The sequence below is a fragment of the Falco peregrinus genome, chromosome 4, assembly GCF_023634155.1.
Source record: "Falco peregrinus isolate bFalPer1 chromosome 4, bFalPer1.pri, whole genome shotgun sequence".
Taxonomy (NCBI): Eukaryota; Metazoa; Chordata; class Aves; order Falconiformes; family Falconidae; genus Falco; species Falco peregrinus.
Genome location: NC_073724.1, coordinates 111,039,253 through 111,064,779, shown reverse-complemented (window position 1 = coordinate 111,064,779; position 25,527 = coordinate 111,039,253). Strand labels below are relative to the sequence as shown.

Below are 25,527 nucleotides of genomic sequence, written 5' to 3'. Positions count from 1 at the left end.
GTTCACCTGTCATATACTCAGTTCATATTTCATCTAAACAAGGTTTGGAAATGAGAAATTAATAGAGAGTTCTTTAAAATTTCATTTTTAAAAAATTTATTCTTTATACCGTAAAACTTGCAACACTTCCAGAGACAGCAGTAAAATATGCTGTCTCTCCATACCAGATTCTGTTATCTTTTAAGCAGTACTTCAGGAAACAGCTCAGGTAAGGTTATCCATCCACAGGTTGAATTAAAATAATTTAATTTCATCAGGAGAAGGCTATTGAACTTTCCTTGGCTTCATAGCCATATTAGGGAAATTCAATCTGTGCTAGAAAATAGCCTGTGGCAAACTGATTTTTGGTCCCTAAGTGCCATAGTATTGAAAAATATGTGAATTTCTTCTAAGCCAAAGGTCAGATTAGTTCACTGTCACACCTACAGCTGTGGGCTGATCTGGATATATAGAGAATAAGCATCAGAAGAAACAAACCCACAGCAACGTTTCCCGCTGTGTGCTACTGTTCAGGCTCTCCAGTGCTTAGACATTTCCTCTGCCGTAGCCTTTGCATTTAACAGCCCTTGGTGATTTTTTTTTTCTGTGTCTAAGTCCATGAAAATTTGTTTCTAACACAAATTCTGCACATATATTGAAAAAATGAACATAGGTAAACCTCAGAGCTAAATATACCTTTGTAAATATGTGTATTTTAGGATAAATTTTAATAGTCAGCTTATTGGGTATATGTAAAATGTCACACACATACATATACCTACTCAAATATTTTACTGTATATACAGTATATATGTATGTATTTGTATAACATGTTCTATCAGTTTAAGCACACACAGACATGCGGAGGTTTTATTTGTATGAGGACAAGAGAGCTAACTGAAGGCAGAGCATGGATTATTCACCTGGAAAATCCTAACCGGCAATTGGCCACTCTAATTAAAGTATGGAAGACAGAGTTAGCAGGCAGGTTTACGTTTGTCCAGGTGCCATCACCCTTTTTGACTGCAAGAATGGGAGTAGAGAGTGCTTTGACTTTTCTAGAACAGAAAACAAAGAAACTCTTAACTCTTCTGGCATATAAATTAAGGCTAATGTGCATAGCCTACTCTGGATGACTGACTAGTTGATAAATTATGGAATTTATAAAATAGTCTTGTCCAATAAATACATGATCCTCAGATGACAATTTGGGCTATTGTAGTTTTGGTGTAATTTCCCCCATCTTCAGTTGTCACTTGCACTTTAATCAGCATCAAATTTACCTAAGATTTGAAATGTTATTTGCTGTATTGTCTGCATTTTTCAAGATTCTCACCTTGCTTGCATACTTTCCCACATTTATTGTCAAGTTAATAATAAAATGAGCATAAACGTAAGTGTCTCTGCTTTAGGCCATCCTATAAAATATATTTCCAGTAATGCACAAAATAAAATTTCATAAAGATGAACATAAACAAAGATGTCAGAATTCAAATGAAATTTTGGAGCTCTGGCACCATTATGTGGCAGAATCAAAGCTCCTGAAGAAGGAATAATTTGGATATGTAAATAGATATATAGTTACTTAATTTTTAAAAATTAAATATTGACCTTCAATTACATTTCAATATAAATTTGTTTGCCTTACTTTGTTTATGTTAAATAAGTTCATAATTTTCTGTAGTTTTTCCATGTACTGACTGAAAACAAAAGCAAAGATTACATTCATTTGAGAGAAGCTAGCCTAAATTTACAGAGCTTCTTTGATTGCAGGGGAATTGCAGTAGATTGAGCATATTACCTGCATATCATCAAAGAGCAATGTATACTTCTGGGTATTCATTGGATATAGACATTTAGCATAGCCACAAGTTTAAGCATCGAAGCAGAACAAACTACTGCTCAAAAAGATATAATACATCACAAAAGATTCAGTTTGATACAAAACATTGTGACACTTTTGAATAACAAAGTATATTTTAGGTCATACAATAGAACCAACAAGCTGCTACTCTCCTTTTTAGTTTTGCTGGCTTTATTATTAATAAAGATGCAGTTTTCGGGAAAAAAAAATTATAAAGCATTAGTTGTACTGTTGAATTCATAACTGGTCCTAATTTTATGTCATCTTCAATTGTGTATACCCACACACTCATGCATGCATGCGTCCATACATATACCTGGCATTAACTCTAAGACATCAGATGTATGATCGAGTTACCATTTGCTAATAAGTGGCCTTTCTTCATCTGCCCTCTAGTAACTGCATCCTTCACTCCTTGCAAATGTGAAGTAACTCAGGTAGGTTTTGATCTCTGTCACTGAAATTTTTCTTTTTTTCACTTTTCATGTCAGTGCGCTAGAAGCATTATCCCAAGCATCGGTGTTAAGTGCTGAGTGTTGCTCAAATGTCTTGGTCACACGTTTGAGCCCTAATAACTGGCAATTAGTTTCCAAGATGATGCATTGGCTGGAGATTGTATAGGCTGATGTATGAAGTATCAGGATTTCTTAGTGTTGGTCCTGTTCTTTCTGTGTCGCTTTGGCTGCACCTAAGTTGTAAGGCAGGTCTGCTTTGTTGCCCACCCCACATTTCTGTTTCTCCCATCCAGATTATAAGGTGCTGGGGTGAAGGACATAGCTATTTCTTCTCCGTCCACGTACCAAGTTTCCTTTCAAATGGAATGGTGCAGGAGGTGATGATGAACCACCTATTCAGCGTACAGTGAGGTGCTGGAAGTATGTTCCCCAGTCGGTGTCAGCTGGGACGTGTCACAGTGTCCTGCGGTATAATGGGACATGTTGTATGGGGTAGATCACCTTCCAGCATTTCTGAACTCTGTAACAGTAGGAGAACAATAATTTTCATTTATCATGGTGAGAAAAGTACTCCAATATCAACAGCAACAGGTATTGTAGAAAAGCAAGTTATGTAAGAACGTGTAGTTGTCTCCAAGCTGAAATATTGGGTCAAGCAATGTTTTGAGTTTGAGGAGTTCGGTTTTATGACCTGAGGAACAGATATGCCAGGATGCACAGAGGGATGTTTTAACTCAGAAAGCCAAAGAAAAGTATGAAATGCTGGGAACAGAATCACATAACCTTGCTTGTGAGCTGATGGTTTTATTGTAAATAACTTTTCTATCGGGTCCAGTTTTCCTTTTCATTTTCATGGCTGCTCTTAAAGAATCATCACGGTTATAAATATCTCCTGCCCATAGCAGGACCATGATATTTCCCTGGAAATCTGAGAGAAACCATTTGAGAGGTGTGCTATGACTTTTGAAGCTTGTTAGTATTTTTGATTGTTTTGTGATAAATGCGTGCTATATCTCCCAGCTAGCTTTGGACAGTTGTCCAGATGGCTGTGTCTAGAAGAGCTATGCCACATATTGAAGATGGGAAAAGAGAAAGGGTCGTTTTTTTATCATTGTCCCCTTGTGATTTTATATCATAACCAGCAGTGCAGCCTAACATCTTTTCTTTGGGTTTGCTTTTCTCTGTGAGTTATGTTCTTTAGGTAATGTCTTTGTGCCATAACAGAGCATGATGGTTTAATACAGTTAGAGAAGAACTAAACCTGGGATATATTCTCTTGTGCAAAGCCAAGTTTCTCTCAGTTGCCCCTGTATCTCAAAGTTCTGCATCCTGCCAAATATTACTATTGTTGTGTACCTATGGCATGGAGTATTGAGTACAGGAGGGATGGACGGACACGGCAAGGTTTTCATAAAACCCATTAAATTAATTTCTTTGAGACTGGAGTGGTAAAGCTGTGGGTAGTCTTAGACATGACTGGCATATATTTATTTCTTTCAGTTTTGATGATTGGTCTTAAACAAGATTCCTCGAAATACATTTTTATAATCTGAAAAGACCAGATTCACATCCATGTTAATATATGACCATAATTATATAAATATCAACATCAAGTAGTTGAGATCTGATTTTCTGTGTAACCGTATTTTAAACGGTAGTTTTGTACCGTGTGATCTATCCAAGACTTCAAGAATATACGTGGAAGTGTCACATGGGAGTTCCTCAGAGAACAGGAATGGAAACTAGATGCCCCATGACTGTGCAAATGACCAATTATTTCTATAGCATGTTGTAACCACCTAATGCCTGGAACTGGTGCTTGTACGCAGAGCACTCTTTAAAGCAAAACCAACTAGTTGTGCTAGCACCATGCTTCAGGATCAGGTCGGCAGAACTGATGGTAATGGTCTGGTTACCTGCCCTTCAGGACCAGCTGATAGAGGTCTGGGTGCTAAATCTGCTAAGATCTTCTGCGTTTAAAGCACAGGCAGTTCTGTTGTAGAGACTTGCCATATGTTCATACACCTCTTTTAGAAGGAAATTCAAGTCTGAAGGCACTCTGACCATTATTGCAGTCCTAAAGGCTTTACATTGAAAAAAGGAAAACAAACAGAAAAGCCCTTTAGTGGTAACAGTATTTTTCTGAGGAGGAGCAGTAGTAGTAGTACTTGGAGTAGTTTTAGTGTTACCAATGAACGACAAGTACTGCTCATTCTGACAGTGAGTGGTATTCAGTTTCAGACGTTAGCTCTTGGTCTTCAATAGGAATGTGAATTTACCTGCCTGAAGAAGATGATGAGGACAGAGACTTTCTATAATTTACAGCTACACATTTCTTGCCCAGGAAGAAAGCTGAAGTTCACAGTGGCACACTGGGAAGGGGAAGATGATGTAAAAATTATCATATTCGTTACTGTGGTTAGGTTGTGCTTGATAAGTATCCATAGTGACCGCACATGTGATAAACAGGGATATTTCAAATTTGAAAATTTTATTTCATCACTTTATTGGGATTGAACTTCTTTCATAATTAGGAACATGTTCCCTGTATCTTTGCATTCTCTCTAGACATGGGGGGATCTTGTGTGAATGACACCAATTTGTCATCCATGCTGTCATGTCTGTTTAAACTCATGCAGTGAGTAGATATCTCCCATATGGTGTAACTGTTTTGAATACTTACAATTGCTGGATGCAGGCAATACCAGTTGTTCTGGTTTTAAAGACTTTTTCCATCATCAGGTTCTTCCATGCAATTGCAATGATCCACTTTGGTTTCTGTGACCTCACCTTGGGTGTTTCTTCTATGGTCTAATAGATCTTGTAGCAAGTCTGACATACTGGAAGCAGAGTGGACTTGCCTTTCTTCATTTCATCCCATTACTTTAAGTAATATTTCCTCCCTTCTCACCGAAATATGTAAAGTGATTCCTTCAGGGAGAAGGCAACAGTGTAGTATGAGGAGCTGTAGCTGTAGAAGCCTTCTGGGACTAGAAGTGTTATGTAGATGTAAAATGTTGCTTATGTTGGGTGTTTTTTTAAGAAATTAAGGTCGTAATGGATTTATATTTAGATTTTTGGCTGGTCTGATTAAATAAATCAGTGTAATAGGTAGTCCAGGGAGTATTTACTTTCTTGTCTTCCTTGGTAATCTTAGAGACAAGGAATTCTTGAGACTGGCTTTGTCCACTGCAATTGTCTCCCAAACCAGCTTTATCTCTAGAAGTTGGTCCCTTTACACTCATCACAATCTATCACAAAGCAAGCACATGATGCATTTTCATATCCAATGAAATGTTTTGTATGAGGGAAAACTCAAATCTGCCCTTTAGATCTCCAGTGAGAACAAAATAAAAAAATTAAGCTATGCTCATAGGCAATATGCATTGTTTTTCTTGAGGGAACATTCAAAGTGTTTAATTATCTTTCCTTGGTATAAATCTCACAAGAGCTTAATCATTTGTGAAAGTATGTTGCTTTTAAAAAAAAACATATCGTGATCAACCTCATGTAAAAGGGTACTTTATTTTAAAGACTCAATTTGAGCATGGAACAAATTGATGAAATTGTAGTACAAAACCTTTAATGCATTAGAATGATTACATTTGGAAATCATTATGTATACAAGTAGTTATTACAGAAATAACCTTCTTTGTCAAGTATTCTTGGCATGGAAGTAATCAGCATCCTATCCCATTAATTGTTTGAGAACTCTGAAATCTTTAATGATTTTTTTTTTATGGACGGGTTTCAGTCAAATGCAAATGATTCATTGAAGCAATTAATTATAGACAAATAGTGAAACTTTCGTAAGTTTTTTTATGTATTTACTGTAATGAATGCAGGACGTTAACTTAGATACACAACTAATTTTTCCAGTTACTTTTATCACAGCATTTTGCTTCAAAGATTCATTGTTAGTCAGAAAGTCATAATGGCTGGACTGAGGAAGAAAGTGCTTGACAGATGTCAAGAAATCTGTGTCTGATATAGCTTCACATAGATTATTTTTTTTCCCCTTTGAGTGTATGAAAATTAATTTATTTCTTCTGGTCGATAGAGATATATTTTTCAACGGATATTGACAAATATCATCCTTTTTTCACAGGTCTGATTACAACAACATCAAGAAAATTGGATCGGGAACAGCAAGCAGAGCATTTTTTGGAAGTAAGATTAAGTGGGAAATATATGTTAAAAGGTTAACTGATTTTTGTAGTTTTAAATCACTTCTTCCTGTTCCAGGAGAGTGGTATTCTTCCTTCTCTCAATGTATGACAGACTCATACAAAGCTGGGAATTGCCTGTTTATACGGAAGAAATACATTTTGCAATTCACAAGCAAAGGAAAAAATAGAACAAATCCGCACAGCACTAGTTTTCCACTTCTAACCTGCTTCAGTTAAATCTTTTTTTGTCACTCTTACATTTTATTTGTGACAGAAGTATAGAATATCCGATTTTTTTTAAAAAATTGTTGGAATCACCCCAACCTTGCCAAGATTTTCCATCTATCAGATTAAACACGTTTAAACGTTTCCATCTCTGATCAAACATGCAAACTGTTCGTTTGGTTGAAAGTAAACTTTGACCTTGCTCACATTCACTGCATCATCAGAATCAACGAAGCTTTCAGTTATTGGGGCTATCAACGACAATTTTCAAGTTAAATTTGCCCTCTAAAAACGGTATCTAAACCGTTCCCTTGGCCCTTAGATGAATGTTTCTCTTTATATAAGTAGCTCACATATGTTGGGCATGGAATGATACACTTGTAAACTACTGGGTTTACTACATGTGTTTTCTTTCACACTGCTGTACACCATGCTGTGGGTTTTTTCCTCTGGGTAGAAAATCTTTGACTCTTTTCTTGTCTTTTTGCGAATTAAGGAATTCTTGATTTGTGTTGGTGCAAGTAAAAAAAGAACCTTGTTGTCCCACATAATCAATCATTCCTACTATGTATTTTTGGAAATTCTCTTCAAATCCATACAAGTTAAAAAACATCTGGACAAAATAGCTCCCAATGCAATCACTATCTGGCAGCAAAATATACTAAAATATATATTCTTTTTGTCCATGATTGTTTTTGTTTATTAAAAATCCAAATTATTTTAGTTAGTGCAGAACATGGGAGAGAAGGGTTAATTTATTACTGTACAAGTTTCAGGGTGGGTTTTTTTTCTTGATTATTCACTGTATATTCTTACACATTCCAGGCCATAAATAAATGGAGGGAAATAAAAGGATTTGCCCCTTTTTAGGATTTAAATTGGAAAGTTAGTAATCATGTGTTCCAATAACTGCAAGCTTTCCAGTTTATACTGTCAGAGAAGATTGCAAACTGAATAAATTGGCATTGGTTTTGAAATGTATCTATTGATGAGAATCTTAGGTCTGCAAGTCTCTTTTGTATTTATGTGTTTGCCTCTGAGACCTCGGTGAAACATGCCAAATTTACATTTGCCAGAGGATTCCCATACAGATGGGGAAGTGTCACTATTAACAGCAAAAAGGAAAAAAATAAAAATTATAGGAATTACACTTTAGTCACCGAAACAAGTTAATATATTCCTTCCCCTGCATTTTTTTGCATTTGAAAAAATAACCATCTGCAAGATTTTGAGGACTGGAGATGCACTAAAGGGAAATTGGTTTTATAGGGTGCTCCAAGGCTTGAGGATGGGGAGTGGAGGGCAAACTACAGAGAAGAGAAACACCTGAACCGAGTGTCCTGGAGAACTGGGGAGAGGACCACACTGTTGTAAAACCCACCTAGGAGTGGTGTGCAGGAAAGGGAATCAGACTCTGGCAAGGACACGGTCCCGATGGCCAGATCAGCCCTTTGAGCTGCCGATGAACTGCGGCGCGTTCCTGGGGGTCAGAGCAAATACACTGCTGGGGATCCGGAGCCAGGCTGGCCAAGCTGTGCTTGTTCTTGTGGCGTGCTCAGAAAATTTTCTAAAATGCCTGGCTGTCTCTGTGTGTAATTAACCCCCTAGGGAGGCCTTAAGTGCTGAGACAACCATGGTCTCCCAGTAGTACAGTATTTCCCTTCCAGCTTCATTTCATACCCTTCTTCCAGTAGTCTGTCTGGTATAAAAGAGAGCAAACCTGTCTGCCTTTGAAAAGCTGTGATTAGTGCCTGACCTAGCAACCCTTGCCCCCCTTTGCCCAGTGTGTGTGTGAGGCACTGACAGACCTTTCCTAGCTACAACTTTTTAATTATTTTTAATAAGCCTGTCTTCTCCCTACCTGAATTTGACAGGGATGTTATACCCATACTGGCCAGTACTTACTGCGAAAATTCCATTCTTAACAGTATTTCCACCTCTTTTGCAAAAGTTGTTGTGCAAACAAGGTGAAATAAGATGGCAGATGTTGGTCATTTTAACTGTGTTTAGTGCCAATGCTCATCTCCAGACCGCTGCCTGTGATGGCTTCAGGAGGCTCTTCTGGGGTGGTCTGTCCCTGTCCATATTGCAGGAAACATGCGAGGACTGGATGTATATTTTTAAGGCTGCCATGCTTAGGAAATTTGAATCTAAGTGACTCCCCTTGTAAGTACCTGTCCTGGTTTCAGCTGGATAGAGTTAATTCTCTTCTTAGTAGTTAGTGCAGTGCTGTGTTTTGGCTCTGATGTGAGAACAAGGTTGACAGGACACTGGTGGTTTCAGTTGTTGCTGGGTGATGTTTATACTAAATCAAGGACTTTTCAGTTCCTTGGGCCCTGCCAGCCAGAGGGCTGGGGGGGGCACGGGAAACTGGGAGGGGACACAGCCAGGACAGGTGATCCAAGCTAGCCAAAGGGATATTCCATACCATATGACGTAATGCTGAGTATATAAACTGGGGGAAGAAGAAGGAAGGTGGGGACATTTGGCATTATGGCATTTGTCTTCCCGAGTAACCGTTACGTGTGACAGAGCCCGGCTGCCCTGGGGATGGCCGAACACCTGCCTGCCCAGGGAAGTGGGGAATGAATTCCTTGCTTTGCTTTCCCTATTAAATTGTTCTTATCTCAACCCTTGAGTTTTACATTCCTTTCCAATCCTCCTCCCCATCCCTCTGGGGGGGGGGGGGGAGTGAGTGAGCGGCTGCGTGGTGCTTGGTTGTCGGCTGTGGTTAAACCACAACAGTGCCCAAGAATTCATTTGCAAAGTAAGTACTGAGCCCAGATGAGCTGTGCATGTCTTCTTGTGTCCTCCTTTAGTTATCTTCTTTGGATGTGTTGACCTGTGCCCACGTGACTTTTTTAATGGTACTCAAGGCTGCTGTCAGAGGATTTACACTTACTGAAGAGTATGTTCCAAAGTAAGCGCAGAAACGTGTCTAGACCCTGAGTCAAAAGATGCAGGATGAAGTCAGAAACAGACCCCCCCATTATAATAATTGATATTTTTTGTTTGTTTTGGTGATGATGTTTGCGGAAGGTTGTTGTATTTTTTTTTTGTTTCGGGCTTTTTAGGAGGAGTAAAAAAATTATTTCTTCTCCCAGGCTTTTCACTGATTGTAGCATTATCAGTGCTGTATTTTTTCTGCTCCTGAGTTGAGAGCTTGGGGGTTTTTTTGCACATTTGTAATGTCTTGCAAGGCTGCCTGTTTTGATCAGTGCTGGTTATCAGGTAGAATTTTTCTGCTTAAGTTTAAATTGGATGTCACTGGATTTTATACAGGATGGTCTCTTAATTTACTGAATTCTTACTAATGAAATAGCTCTACCTGCAATGGGAGGAAAATGACCACTTGATTACATTACTTTCTCACATGAAGCAAGACAAAATATTTTGTTGTATTTCATAGACTTTCTTAAAGATTCTGTAGTTGGGATGAAGTATTTAAATATCCATCTGAAACAAGAAATGTAATTCTGAGAGTTACCTGCTAGCTTTGCAAGTAAATGAAAACAGTGATGTATTTCCAAGTGAGGTGCAATTGGTGATTGGATATCAGGTGATTTGTCTTTATTCTCATTCAATAACGGGACACATCATCCTCTTTTTATCCTTTTTTTCCTTCCTTCTTCTTCTTCTGGGTATGTGTTCCCTTTGAATAATTTCTATGTTAACAGTTAACTCTATCAGCTCTTGTATTATACTAAATTACTAAAAAGAAGCAGCTAGAAGTGGCAAATACTTGTGGAGTTTGAGCTATGGAAAACCACAGAAAATAGTCTGGCTGTTTTTTCTGCCCAAACTTTTTGTAGATGCCTCCTAATCCTAGTCTGACAGCTTTACAAACTCTAGTGATTTTGCTATGTGATTTTACGCAAACAGCTGCTGGAGTGGTGAAGATCCAATAATAAATGTAAAAATTAAACTATTTCATGCAGGATCTGCATCCTTGTGTTGTGTCAGATGATTGTGAGATGTCCAGAATATGAATAATTCCTGGTTTGCTTTCCAGTGTACATGTGCAGCTTGATGGGAGAGGATTGTTGAATCCAGGCTACACTTCATTAACTTGTGTATTCATCCCCGAAAGTGGATCTGAGCACATACCTTCTCACCTCGAGTGGTTTCTGAAGGTGCTGTTGTAGATGATGAGTTACTTATGGTTCCAACACAGAAAGCCTCTGCAAAATGCACCCACCTCTGGGGAGTTCAGTTTGCTGGGAATTGCTGGGGCAAGATCTGTATTTAGCAAAAGAATGAGCCAAAAGTGCAGCTTCAGTGTGCCATTCTAGATACAGTCTCTGAAACTTTATGATTGGAGGGATAAATCGTCTGTAGTGCCAGATGGCCTCTTCATCCTCTTGATAACGGTGTATAATAAGTTGGTGCTTTTAAAGTGCTGAGGCTATTAAGTCTCTCCTTGATGAACACGTGGTGCAGGCTCTTAAGACATTTAGCCAGTTTATCCATAGTATTTCTCTGTTCCTGCAAACTTATGTTTAAATTTACCACTGTAGATTCATTCAGAAATTATCTTTTAACATTTGTCATGGTGGAAAACTTGTCTATTCAAAGCCTCTCTAAATAACAATAGTTTCTAATAAGCACGGTCAAAACTAAAAATCTTCAGGAGTGAAAAAGCAACTGAAGACCATAGGTTTAAAAATACTATTACAACAGCCTTAGCCCTTCAAGATCTGAGTCATGTACCATAATTAATGAGGAGCAGAAGTGGGAGCAGAGTGTTGGCTTAGTGCAGCTAATTTTTAGCCAACTTCGCGCTATCAGAATAGTAACTGTGCCTCTCAAGTGCCTTGCTTTTGTCACAAATCAGTATATGCAAGCCTCATCAATCTTTCTGCTGTGATGTTTGAGCCTACGTAGCTCTGAGAAGGATGTCAGTAACAGTGCAAGGGGCTGTAATGAAGATAAATTGGTAAATCTGATATGAGCATCAAAATACATGGTCTGAATGAAGTGTATTGGTTTCTATTTACTGTAAGTACACGAACAGCGTACAGTAGACTGTGTTACATGGTATGTATTTATATGCGGTAATTAGAGGGAAGCATAATAATCTGCTGTAATTGTGGCCTTTTAAAAAGAATTCAAATTTCCACTCATTTAATGGGAAGTTGTAATTGTGAGGGGAGTTTTGATGGAGGGACTATCATTTCATTGCACTTGGAATTTTGTCTGGAACATCACAGGGGAAATAGCTGCTGGAAATTTTATGGCCACAGTTTGCAGGGGAGAAAGGGTTCAAAATCTTGAAAAATACCATTTTAAAATAACAATGTTCTTCTTTCATCTCAGTTCTTCCCACAAATGCCACAGTGGTGGTTCAGTGTTGGACGGGCACTGTGTTCTCTGCCATCCTCCTCTTTTCCTCCAGCATCTCCTGTGCAAGAACTTAACAGATTTAACCTTGTTTTCGTTTTCAGCCCTACTCAGTTAGGCTGTAGCCTTTGCTAGTGGCAATGCTTGAAGTCAGTGGTCCTTTGTGAGAAACTGCAGTATTTTCTGCAGAACACAGGCAGCCATGCAGCAATATGCTTGTGTATGTTTTTACAGGAGAAGTACAAAAGCTGAAGTTCGTTGGGCTTATGTAGCTGAATGGTGCTCTACAGAACATTGGTAGCTTAAATCCTGGATTACAAATCTGTGAAAGTATTTGTTTCATGGATCTTTAGCATTGCCCACATTTGGCAGAGAAAGCTGCATTTTTTCTTGGTGACATGCTGGTGATGGAGTAAAAATGAGGCAGTGTGTCTGATTGAACATTTTGTCTGAGGTTTAAATGGCTCCAAAGGCACATGCCTTTCCTTTTTTAACATTGAAGCCTATTGGATGATGCAAAGGAAATGAAAAAAAACCAGGTACACCGCCTCTTATTTGCAGCTTGAGCTTAAAAATTATTTGCGGCTGTGCTTGTTGGAAATAAGAGAATTATTTTTTATTATTTTGAGGACATCTAAAAGGATTTTTAGTGGAATAAGTAGGTATGTAGAGGCAACTTTCTAAAAACACAATGAAGGCTATATCATGATGTCAGCTTTGAATGGTGAACTTTATTGAACTTGAATGTCAACTTCGAAGTTGGGGGAAAAAAGAAAAGGAAAAAAGAAAGGAAATGGGGGGGAGGTAAAAAATAAAAGAAAGGGAAGAAAATAAACAGTTTTTAAAAGATCAAAAGCATGTTCATCTTGTGCTACCTCCTCATGGGTTCATCAGCAGTGAAGTACTGAAGTAACCTGCTGGACAGTTCAGTGTGGTGGTGGATCTAGCAGAGACCTGAGTTCCTGGTATGGAAGGTGCATGCTGAACTCACTCATCTTATGCTGCAGATTTCCACACTGTACCCTGCGTTCTTCAAGACTTGTTATTCTGCACCACTTTTATAGACATGCGTGGGCTGCACTTGCCCCCCATCCCCTCCCATTTTTTTCCCATCAAGTTGCTATTTTCAGGAGTAGCCAACAACTTTCCAAAGGCTCGAGATGACTGGAGGTTAAAACTCTCTTTCAGGGAGATTTGCATATGACATTGCACATTGCTTCTCATGTATTCAGACAGAAAGTCTTACACAGCAAAATATGGGAAAAGTCCTGGTGTGATTCATCTGTCTGCAGTGATAAGTGGTCTCCTCGATAAGACTGTTGTCTAACTAATGTGATCCCATAAAATGAAGAATTATCAAGTATATCACTGAAAATATTACTAGTTCAGTGGCCTCTTTGCATGAGATATGAACAGGAATTTTAAACTACAAAATAATTAAGGCATCGTGTTTTTACGGATTATCCCTTTCTCTGATTATTGCAAATTTCAATTGCTCCCAGATGTCCCTTTATTTTAGATAGCAACTTGAGAAGTAACACAGACGACAAAGCCTAAGCATTAAGAAAACTGAGTGTAATAACATTTTTCTTCATGCATATGGAATTTTAATTTTGTTTTCATATTAAATAAGGAAAAACTTCATAAAAGGATAGTAATGGGGCAAAATAAGATTTAATTTACAAAAAGAAAAAAAGAGTCGTATATTTAAATTCCTTAACATTCTGTGTTAAAAACAGGAAATGTACACACAACTCTGATGACATAATAATATACCAAAGGCAAGGGGCAAGAATGGGTCCACATACATCAAATAGTAGCGGTGACACTCAGCTTATTTCAGTTATTCAGTGAAATACCAACAGCCTTGAGAGACTGGATGAGCAAAGAATGTCTATGACATTTCCACAACATTTGTAGTCTTTGTAAACCCTGAGGATGCTTTGTTTGCTTTTTGCCTTGTGCTTATGGTTGATTTCAGTCTTTATTTTCTTAGACACTATTAATCTAATTCTTTTAACTCTCTCAAGACTGGATTTTTTCTCTTAAGTTTTGCACATGCTAACACCAGGATGATGTCAAGGATAAAGACACTGCTGACAGCTCAATTAGTGCATCATTTATATCCAAGTATCTGAATCTAGCCCCTCTTGGAGAGTGCTTAAGCCATCCAGCTAGTCTGATACCGTTTGAAGGTTCTTACATGTTAGTATTTTAGTCCAGCATTACGAGTCTGACACTTGTTTAGTTAATCCATTCTATTGAATCAGGATACCAATAGTAATGAAGAAAAGCAGTCCACTTTTCTATGTTTAATGAACTTCCTAAATAAAAAATCTTCATAACTCAATATGCAAACCTTTGGGGGTTTGTTCTGAATGCTTGACAATTATAGAAATGAGTCAAATAGTTTATAGACCTTTTATAGAAGTATTGTAAGCTTGTGTTGATTTATTTTGCTATAAAATAAAAAAAGCACAGCTCATTTATTACTTAGTCCCTCCTTAGCTCATAAAAGAGATTTTATTTTCCCAGTTCATTGATATGTATGATGATGGATTCATCGTCAACAGTGGAATACTGGCCCAAGTATATTTTCCGGAAAATGATGTTTCACTGGGAAGTGAGTCTGCTAGAAATGGACAGGGAACAATTAACATTATGATCCAAGTTTAAAAACCTGTTAGCTACTTAGATGGCAAGTTGACCCAGTATAAAGATACAGATGATTTTGCAAGTACTAATTCAGTTTCATATTTTGAAGAGCACGGCAAGATCAGAGTTGTCTAGGGCTAGGACTTTGGTTCACATACTGCTGTCCACCATGGTTGTTGTGTCTCATTAGAAAAGTCACATTTGTGATTGCCCAGAGCTTTGCCTTAGTTAAGGAATGATTTGCCTATATCTGGAGCTTGCAGAGGGAAGGGAGCTTGTTTTACAGATTTCGTGAATCACTGACCTGAACTGTTGGGTCATGAAATGAAGAAATGAAAATCTGCAAAGCACAGTGCTGTCGGCTTTCTCATGCTGGGAATCAAACGCCTCTTTTATGACTTTCCTTGTGGACCCATAGTAATCTAGCAGCAGGTCTTGGCTTTAAGCACCTCATCGCATGCAAGCATGGAAGGAGATACTCAGCATATAGGTTTCAGCTGCTGTCTTATCAGTCGTTTTCCACCTTTTTTAAAGGCATAACAGAGAAGGTGGAATTGTGCCAGGAAGCAAATCCAGCCTACGGGCTGCTACCCTGCAAAGTCAGGAGCATCTCCTGGGAGCCTAGGGTTGTATCAGCATTTCCTTGACCCTGTGGACCTAATTAAGATCTCACTGGAATTAGCATCATGCAGTTATGAAGTCAAGTAGAACAAGAAAGTGACCTTTTGGTTAACTAGTATTATGTGAAGACATGTGATGTAACTGTGGAGAGGGGAAAAATCATATTTATTATCCCGGGGGCTAGCTGTGTTCCTTTGCTTACTCTGAGCAGTGTGCTTAGTCTGGCTTCAGTAGCAGTGATTTTCTTGATGTTATCCCTGATAATCCCCAGGATGAGAGAATTAGACATTGGTGCCCATGGCTGCATTTCCCCAGGTATGTCTGGAAATGGGTGAGTGAACGCAGGAGAGAAAAGCAATTTAAAATATACCAAACACCTGTTTCTTCTGCTCTGTTCACAGAACTACGAGATGGCAGAGCATTAGATCAATGCAAATGGGATGGAAAAGTATTATTAAAACACCAAACATTATTGTGTGGTTTGAAAATTAGGTCTGCACCCATGTGTTAAATGCTGTTGAAACAAGAGGGATATATTGTAGGTCTTCCTTCTGGGTTTATAAATCATTCCTCCTGCTAAGCTTGTGTAGGCAAGTTCTGTGGTTAATTCTGTACTGAGTTCTTTTCTGTCAGGATTTAGGAGTTCGCTCTAATGTTGCTTTCTTGCTGAGGGATTAACTCATAGATTAGCTCAGGGTTAACAGGTTTTTGCTTCATTGTATATTTCTTAAGATCTGTAGCTCTCTTTTATAGGGGCTGGAGCCCACCTACCAGGCCCAAATTGGTCAGATATACCCTTTTGGGGTATCTTTTTTTGCCAAGCACCATGCTTGGTGAGACAAAGAGTCATTGTGAAGGGCACACCGCTTTGCTAAATCTTCACATTTGCTTTATGAATGTGCCAATGTTTTAATCTTCTGCAGAAGCAGCAGGAAATCTTTCACATGATTTGAATCTATTTTAGATGTACAGAGCCTTTGTGTTATCTGAAGCATGTCTGCTTTAGTGCTATATCATGTTTTCTGTAGCATTTGCAATACCCATCAGCTGCCAGACTGTTAATTTATGTCTGTAAGTGTTGGAGCACACACACATGGGTGCACACACACGTTTTGTGAAGGTCTCAGTTTCCTGCCTTCCTGGCTAAGACCGAGATGAGCTTTGCACTTAAGGCAGGGGAGCATCGTCTTCCTCAGTTATAAATACATTGTTTCTGTACTAAAATCCTTTCTGGGCATAGGAAATCCTGGTATGCCTTCTAATTAATCCATCATTTAGAAACGTGCTCTTAACCAAGTTTTGCATCCATTTGTCCTTTCTCCCAGGGTGATCTGTGCTAAGTGGTTCAGAATTCATGCTTTTTATCTCTGAAAAAAAGCTAATTCTGGAATATTTTCACATGACTTCATTTGCTACCACCATTCATATGCTCCAAATCCAGCCACCCTGTAAACATTACAGAGGGATCCCAGCACTAAATCTCCCAATTCCTATGCCCTGAGTGGACTTTGGGTTAGTATGAGATGTGCTTTTTGATCACAGGCTGTTGCACTATCTGTGGAGTCTGACAGGAGATGGTTCCCAGGATACTTGCATCTTAAGTGGTGCTTTCCCCAGATCATCTTTACCTGTGAGACTTACCGGTTTGCAGGTAGCCTCTGCAAGGGAAAAACTGGAACAATTCTTTCCTTTTGCAATTTCTGTAATATTTTACTATCTTCCCTGCAGCTCTCTTCTCTCCATCATGGTGAAGTTCATCCTTATTCTTGAGGTCTACTCCCTTCAGTCACGCTGTCACTCTAGAGTAACATCATATGGGTTTTGTCAGTGCTTCGTCCTCTGATTTTTTTTTTTTTTTTTTGTCTCCACCTTGTTAATGCTTATATTATCCAGGGTCTCATCATTTCCAGTATTGGTGGAGTACTGAAAACTCTTTGTTACCCCAAACTGACCCAAACAGTCCATGCACTTGGTAAGAACCTCTTCCTAGTACACCTTAAATACACAGCGTTTTCTTTGAGTCTCATCACACCCCTTAGTCTTCTCACCATAGCCTGTAACGGCTTTCAATATTATGTATTTTCCCTCTTTATTTATTCCTTCGTATTCCCAGATTGACACCCTGTCTCTCTGCCACATAATCCTTCAACATTCAGGTTGAGCAAAAAAGACATACCTGAAAGGTAGGAAAATGTCATGCAAAAACCTGATAGTCTGATTTTTTTTTTTTCTTTTATTTTAAAAATATTTTTTTTATAGCAGAAGTGCATCATTGTGTAAAATGTACTAAAATAAGATTGGAGTATTCAGCATAATTTGTAACATGACACAAATCAAAGTATTTACTAGACACCTAGAGATAAGAAAACCTCTAATCGGGTTGAGAATCAGTTTAATAAGCATATTTGACACCTTTTTACTCCCTATATATATTATCATGGAACATAAGAATCCTAATGCTTTTCTTATCTGACTTCAGCTTGATAATAATCAGAGACCGAACAATTCTTTTGCTTTTTATGAAGATATGATTTAAACAGAGAAGTACAAAGGCCCTAAAGCATCGAGTGCTATGAAATCTGCCCTCAAAGGCAGTAATTTTCTTTTTCCAGCCTAACAAATTTTGGTTGTCAGGAAACAGATTAATCTCCTCATTCTGAAATGTAATATTGCTGTTTGCTAATTTCTCCTGATACAGAGATGCTGAAAATGTTATCATAGCAGTCCTAGAGTACATTTTATGTTTTGGCAAAAAAAAATACATTCTTTGGCAAGGAATATTCTAAATACTCAAAAGCAAGTATTTACATGAATAATTGAGAGTAAAAATGTCAGAATCAAAATAATGAATTATTTTTTCTCACATTTCCTGGGAAAGTGAAAATACAAATATTACTAATAGCAGTCTGCCAGTTTATGGCTTTGCCTTTCCTGAGGACCAGCATGTTATCCTTAATCCAGATACCAACAAATAGCGTAATACTTTCAGTCATAGCCTCAAATGTATTTGTTTTTCCCCATGAATCTTGTTTCTTTCCACTATCCTTCCAGATAATTTTAAAGGTTTTGTATAAATAAAAATGTTAACCCTCAAGGCCAAAGAGCTATTATGAAGACTTAATTGAAAAAAACATGGAGAATTTAATGGCATGGTTTTATATTGCCACACTTCTAAAAAAACCCAAAACAACAGATGACCACAGTTTAAAAAATACTTGAAAATTTCTAGAAACTCGCAAGTTTAGACTACATATTTTACCTAAGCAGAGATGATGCTTTATTATGTGATACATCAAAGTATGCCAGAGTGGCATGGCCTCGGTTGACTGAGAGAGATGCAGAAGTCATTGAGACAAGTGCATTAGCTTGGTCTCAAAAGAAGGCCTTAACGTATAGCAGAAGGAATAAAAATATTAACTGGCACATGAGATTCACTTGCATATAGTCCTTATCCTCCTCACCAAACCAAACCTGCTCAGATACTCTCTGTGTAACTTTGGCCATATGTTTGTGGGATTAAATTAAATACCAAAGCCCAGGGTTTATCTTTTTCCATTGGCATTTACCACGTTTTCGTATATTTAAGGATTTTTCATTATTTCTGTTGCAAACCACTAGATACTGCCAGAGTGCAGCCTTAATTGTAGCACCTCAGCCAGAGAACACCGTTTTAAAAAGTGAAATAATATTTGCTTTAAATGCTTCTCTTCAAGCATTTAATCCTCATAGTGTCCAGCTCTCAGTTAGAAAGTATCAATTGAAACCTGTGGCTTTTTTAATAAAAAGCATTGCAGAATCACAGGACGGTCAGGGTTGGACAGGACCTCTGGAGATCATCTCGTCCAACCCCTGCTAAAGCTGGTTTACCCAGAGCAGGTTCTGAATGTCTCCAGAGCAGGAGACCCCACAGCATCTCTGGGCAGCCTGGGCCAGGGCTCTGTCATCCTCAAGGGAAAGAAGCTTTTCCTCATATTCAGATGGAACATCCTTTGTTTCAGTTTGTGCCTGTTGCCCCTTGTCCTGTCGCTGGGCACCACTGAAAAGAGCCTGGCCCTGTCCTCCTGACACTCGCCCTTAAGGTATTTGTAGACATTGATGAGATCCCCCCTCAGCTGTCTCTCCTCCTGGCTGAACAGCCCCACCTCCCTCAGCCTTCCCTCATCAGGGAGATGCTCCAGTCCCCTCATCATCTCTGTAGCCTCCGCTGGTGCCTCCCCAGTAGCTCCCTGTCTCTGTGGAGCTGGGGAGCCCAGCACTGGACCCAGCACTCCAGGTGCGGCCCCACCAGGGCAGAGCAGAGGGGGAGGACCCCCTCCCTCGACCTGCTGGCCACCACGCTCCTCCTGGTGCCCCCCAGGGTCCCACTGGCCCCTTGGCCACAGGGCACACCGCTGGCCCGTGGGCACCTTGCTGCCCACCAGCACTCCCGGGCCCTTCCCCGCAGAGCTGCCCCCCAGCAGGTCACCCCCAGCCCCTGCTGGTGCCTGGGGCTGTCCCTCCCCAGGGGCAGGACCCTGCTCTGGCCTTTGCTGAAGGTCACTCGGTCCCTCTCCGCCAGCTCTCCGGCCTGCCCAGGCCTCGCTGGATGGCAGCGCAGCCCCTGGGGCACCAGCCGCCCCTCCCAGTGGGGTGTCACCAGCACACGTGCCGAGGGGACACTGTCCCCTCATCCAGGTCATTGATGAGTAAGAAGTCTGACATGTGCAGAAGATTTTGGTTTTCTGCAGCACAGGGAGGGTACCTGGTGATGGATGACACTGGTGACGGGACGCCCAACTTCCAGCAAGCTGCTGAGCTCCTGAAAGAAATCCTTGCTGCTGCAGCACAGTGCTCAGCATGAGGCAGTCATTTATCCTGCTTCTTGACGGAGCAAATTACCCTACTCGGAGCTGTGGGCTGTGTTTTCAGTACCTCATTCGGTTCTTGCGGGGCTAATTTGGTGTTCCTTCCTGATCCTCCACGCTGTAGCATGTACTGAGATCTACCTCAGGACTTCCTAATTTGAGACACACACCCTGATTTCTCTGGGGTGCAATACACTCCACTAGCCCTTCGATGCCTAAACAGCAGTATCTGAATAAATTACCATTCATGTTCTGTTTTCTAAAAGTTATTGGGCACACATTCACCAGACTTATATAGCCAAACAGGAATTGCATCTTAAACTTCACATGATTGACAAACTGCCTCTGCTGCACTGAGCCTGTAAACAAGATTTAGATGTTTTGTCAGACCAGTAATCCATAGATTAGACCTGCTGTTAATACCCTCATTTCTAAAGCTGGATGCACTTTTGGAGAACAAGTACATTTATATTTTGTATACAATTTCTCAAAGGAAGCAGTGGCAGCATCTATAGATTGTGCCAGCCAGGACCCCACATCATGAGTGAGCATCTGCAGTCCTGACCCCAGCATTTAACCATGAGGATTAGCACATGGCACTGACACATCTGATCTCTCTGTGCCAAGGGATTACGCCTCCTGTACGGATCCTGACAGGATGCACTTGTGCTGTTCAACAACTCCCACAAATCAGGAGCTTTCTCATGGCTATTTCCAACTAAGTACCAGCCCCTTTAACACCTCCTGAGACAATCTCAAAGCAGCTTCTGAAACTTTGCTTTTTCAATCTCTTCTGCTTCAAACCAACAAAGCTACTCATTAGAGGGACTCCTCCTGTGTCCCCCCTTTAGCTCCCTTCACCTAGTGAGGGCTAATTGGAGGCCCATAAAACGAACCCAGGAAAATTCTCCTTCTTCTCCCACCTATCAATCCTGCCCTACCAAATTGGGCATATTGCCTCATGCAGTGTTTTATTGTCCCCCAGACCACACTATTGGCGGGGCAATCTCACAAAGGTTAATAGCATTACTGGGTTGTCTCAGTCTGACATTCTTGCTCATCACTCTAAATCCAGTCGTTTTACTAGTGGCGTTAGACATCTCTACTGAAGTTAATTGGATGCTACTTGCCACTGAATTCAAACACAGTTCTATAAATTGTGACTACTTGTAGCTGATTGCCCCTGCTCTTAACTTTCATTTCACAGCTGGGAAAAGTATGTGTGGGTTGATATACCTGGCTTTTCAGCCGTGCTCTTTGGTATTTGTAATCCAATTACCTTGGCCATTCATTCACTCCAGCTGTCCTCCCTTTGATATGCTGTGTGTCAACACCTCCCCTGTATACTGACCTAATGGGAAAATAAACAGTAAATTATGAGCCTGTATAAATCCATTGAAGAGCTACTGTGACTTCATAAAGCATGGAAGTGAAACTGAAGTGATTTATGCAGTTGCTGGTGTCCCGAGTTGGACGTGCTGCTCTGTATTTTCAGAAGGTCCCAGCTTACTGGAGCCTGGCAAGATAAGTATCTGTTGAGGGCTTTGCGGTCCATGTGGTAAGAACATGAACCTTGAAGGCTGTGCATGGTAAGATTTTGATATTACATTCTTGAATAAATGGTTGTTATCAGTAGAAAGCAGTAAATTTATATTAGCAATTTTTGATTAAATATGTCCTTTCCCCAGATGGAAAGCACGCTTCCTAGGCTCTGCTTACATTTCACTGACCCTTTGCACAGCAGTGAATGCCATCCTGTGGCTGCAAAAACCAAATGCATGTTAAAGACTAATTCTGTAGAAGAATCACAGTGCTAAGAATATTTTAAAAGTTGCCATATTTTAAAATTCCTCCTGCACTGCAGGAGTAGAATGTCAGCTTCTTATTATTCAGACACGTAAAGATCCCTTTCCAGGACTGCAGGCGCTGTATAATTAATTGATTATAATAGTATTAATTGATTAATTAATATTAATAACCTGAACATTTTTAATGTGTTCTGAGGGTTACACAGGGAAATTTAACTTTTTGGGCCAGGATTATTTTTTTTTTCCCCAACACATTTGGAACGTTAAAACATTAGGACAGGTTTTCCTGTTGTATCATTGCCCCTAAATGACCTTGTTCCTCTAGGCACACCTACTTATTTATGTTGGCAGTAGGTCTTGACATATTCTGAAAATTATTCATATACATTGCTGTACACAGGATCACTGGCTATAATGTAACGGATTCAGCCAACAGGGGAAAAAAAAGTAATGTTAGAGAAAATAATTACATATGAAGCTGCTGTTTCTTTAAAGTAAACAGAAAATCCTATATTTGCCAAGGTGTTAAAGTAAGATTCTTTTTTATCATCAGTAGTCAGTTATAATGCATACAGTGGTTCTGGTGCTGCAGTCGTACACATCTCCTCTACACTTTAGTCGAAGGCTTACAGCTTCCAGGTACTTGTGCAACTGGAGTCCAGGGCTGGACAGAAGCTGAATGAGAAAGAAAAACTACTGAAAGGAGGTTGTTAAGCTCTAGATGCAGCCCTGTTCTCACCAAAGTCAATGGGAAAATTCCCATTGATTTCCGAATCAAAGGATTTCACATCTGGCCAGGTCCTTCTCCACCAAGAAGATACCTGTAATTCTTTGGCTGCTCAGACAGCACAAGCTTGGTTCAGCAGGGAAACAGTTTTGGACTTTCTCTGTGCGTCTCTAGCCATGCAGCACGTGCGGATCCCACCGTCCATGGTGCAGTTGGGGGTGCTGAGGCTGTTCAGGTGTTGGTGGAGGTTTGTAGAGGTTCAGTAGAGCTGGAAAGAGAACTACACTGACTACACAAAAAATAGGATTACAGTGGACTGGTCCCTAAGTGTACACTTAGCTGTGTCAGTCTTGTCTAGTGAAAAAAAAGCAAGGTTGTTACTATGTCTGATGAAACACAGAGTCTAATGCACCCATCAGGGAAGGGACTGATGGCTCTCATCCTTTATCACCAGAACACTTATCTGATTTTCAGTTTCACATCTTTCATACCAGACATAATACCTGAGCCCATTTTCCAGGCTGAGTTTTCAAAGCTGGAAGCTGAATTTGGAAAAAGCAAAAAGGTAGTCCAAGAATATGAGTTCTGCTTCAAAATCAGAATCTACATTTTCCCCTTGTGTGTAATTCCATGCTGATTCTCAGCCAGCTTGTAAAATTGACCACATGTCAATGTAAACTGTATAGTAGATATTTATGGGACACTTAAAATTGAAGACAAGCGGAGACTGAGATAATAAGGTTTGTCTGTGTTGCCTGTTAGATGAAACCGTGATTAAATATGGCCCAATTAATGCTTATTATCTGTCTAAAATTAATTTGTCACAGAAAGTTGTGAAGTAGGCATGAAGAAGTAGAACTTTTTTATTGCTAAAATCAAAGCAATTATTGATGTGGTTTACTTTAACCTGGTCTGACAAAACCAGGATGATATTGTCATTAAAAAAAACTGCCTTGGAAAGAGCCCCAACAACAAGCCTCCTTATTTATTCTTATCTCTTTTACCTTATTTTCCTTATTTTTCATACTGATTTTCTGAGCATTTTTATACTAGTTTTTATGGTATTTTAGGATGTAGTCCTCATCTGACTCCAAAAATTACTTTATTCCAAAATGCGTAATTGCTGTCATATTGTCCTCTAAGTTGATTAAAATTTTACTTTGCATCTCATTGCTAACCAAAGAAACTTCTATCAAATAACTTGAATATCACAGAAAATATCATGTCTTCATTTTTTCCTTTTAGATTAATGAAAATGGTCAAGGCAATCTTCCTGAATGACTATTCAATAAAGCCAGATACATTTCTGAGACCTAAAATAGACATTTTTGCTTTTTGCAAATTTAGAATATCTCTACAGGATCAAAAATTTGGAACAGCCTGTACCCCTTAAAAGTCTGATTTTATATACTTTCTACCTGGCTAAGAAATGAATTTTTTATTAATTGGGTTTTGAACTGGTAAGCTTTATTTTGAACATAAAACTTTAGAAGCTTCATTTTTTACCCTGAGAAAACTAAATTGCATTTAAATGTCAGAGGCTACTCGTCAGGCCATCAGCTATAAAACTGTCTTTGAAATGTTTTACATGCATGTGTGGATGGAGAGCATTCATTATTTCTTGCATATTGTGGAAAAATAGTGTAAGGTGGAAATTGGGTATTTTCAGCATTTACTGATGGGACACAAAGTCTTTTACCTTGAGATCAATGGTTCTGGCTTTGCTTATTTTTGGTATTGATGACAGGCTTGCTGGTAAGTGATGAATTCTATGTAAGGATTTTTCTTAAGAGGAGGTGCAGGAAATAAGTTACCATCTGTAGTGAAATTGCAGAATTTATCACCAAAATTGTAGTTATGCAATTGCATTTTCCTTCAGTGGCCAAAACGTCTTAAAAAATCTCCCCCATCCTGACTTGGGGACCTGGCATGCCTCTCTTTGTTTTGCTCTCTCACCACCATCACTCATTAACCATCTGCCTTTTGGAGGATTTTGTTTTCTTTTGGCAGTTCATTTTAAACACTGATTATTTCAGTAGCCCTGTTCATAGCACAGATGCACAAACAGTTTATTGATGGGTGAAGGTGGCTGCAAACTGGTGACAAGGAAAGAACAAATGGCTGGAGGAGGAGCTCGAGATGGGGCTGGATGCATCTTAGCCTGCCTTTCTTCCAGAGACAGGGTGGTGTCATCCTCTATTAGCACAACCAAGTGCTGCTTGCTAGAGCAGTTTGAGAAAAAAAAAAAAGTTTTATCTTTCTTTTTGAAAATATTCGTTCTGCTTCATATAGCAGGATAGAATTTGGATGCAGTTTGCCTATAAAGTAAATAAGGAATTACAGTGTATCTCTTTCATCTCATTGGTTGCCGAATAAATCTATTCCCTCCTAAGTAATAACAATATTGTTTCAAGACTGGCCATCACAGAGGCTCACCTAAGGGTGTTTCATCCAATGTCAGCAGACACTGGCTGTCAGCGTGACAAAAATTGTTTAGAAGTAAGTCTTAATATTATTGTTTAGGAGAGAAGATGGGATTTCCTCTGAAGACTGAAAGTTTTAGTTGAAGTTATTACTCTATTATAACAGAAACAGCATGCCACAATATTTCTAGAGGGCATGCAGTGCAAGCTCCTTCGTACTATATCTTTTCTTTGAGGAGGTTCAACAGCCTGTGCCACATTAGCATGAGGCAGTGCTGCTGACTTACTGCAAAATAGATGGAGGGCTCGTCACACACGGGAAATCACCTGCACCAAATTTGAGAGTTTCTGCTAAAAGAATTGCTATGCCTTCATCTCCCATCAGTTTGAATACCTGGGGACCTGTACTACAAACTG

The 25,527-nt window shown here is 39.4% G+C and overlaps 1 protein-coding gene across 1 annotated transcript in view; it reads left to right on the top strand.

Moving 5' to 3' along the window:
- Nucleotides 1-25,527, top strand: part of FAT3 (FAT atypical cadherin 3) — a 419,039-nt gene that overhangs the window by 273,937 nt on the left and 119,575 nt on the right. The window contains 1 exon segment of the mRNA XM_055802271.1: nucleotides 6,407-6,468. Coding sequence (XP_055658246.1) covers nucleotides 6,407-6,468 — 62 coding nt within the window.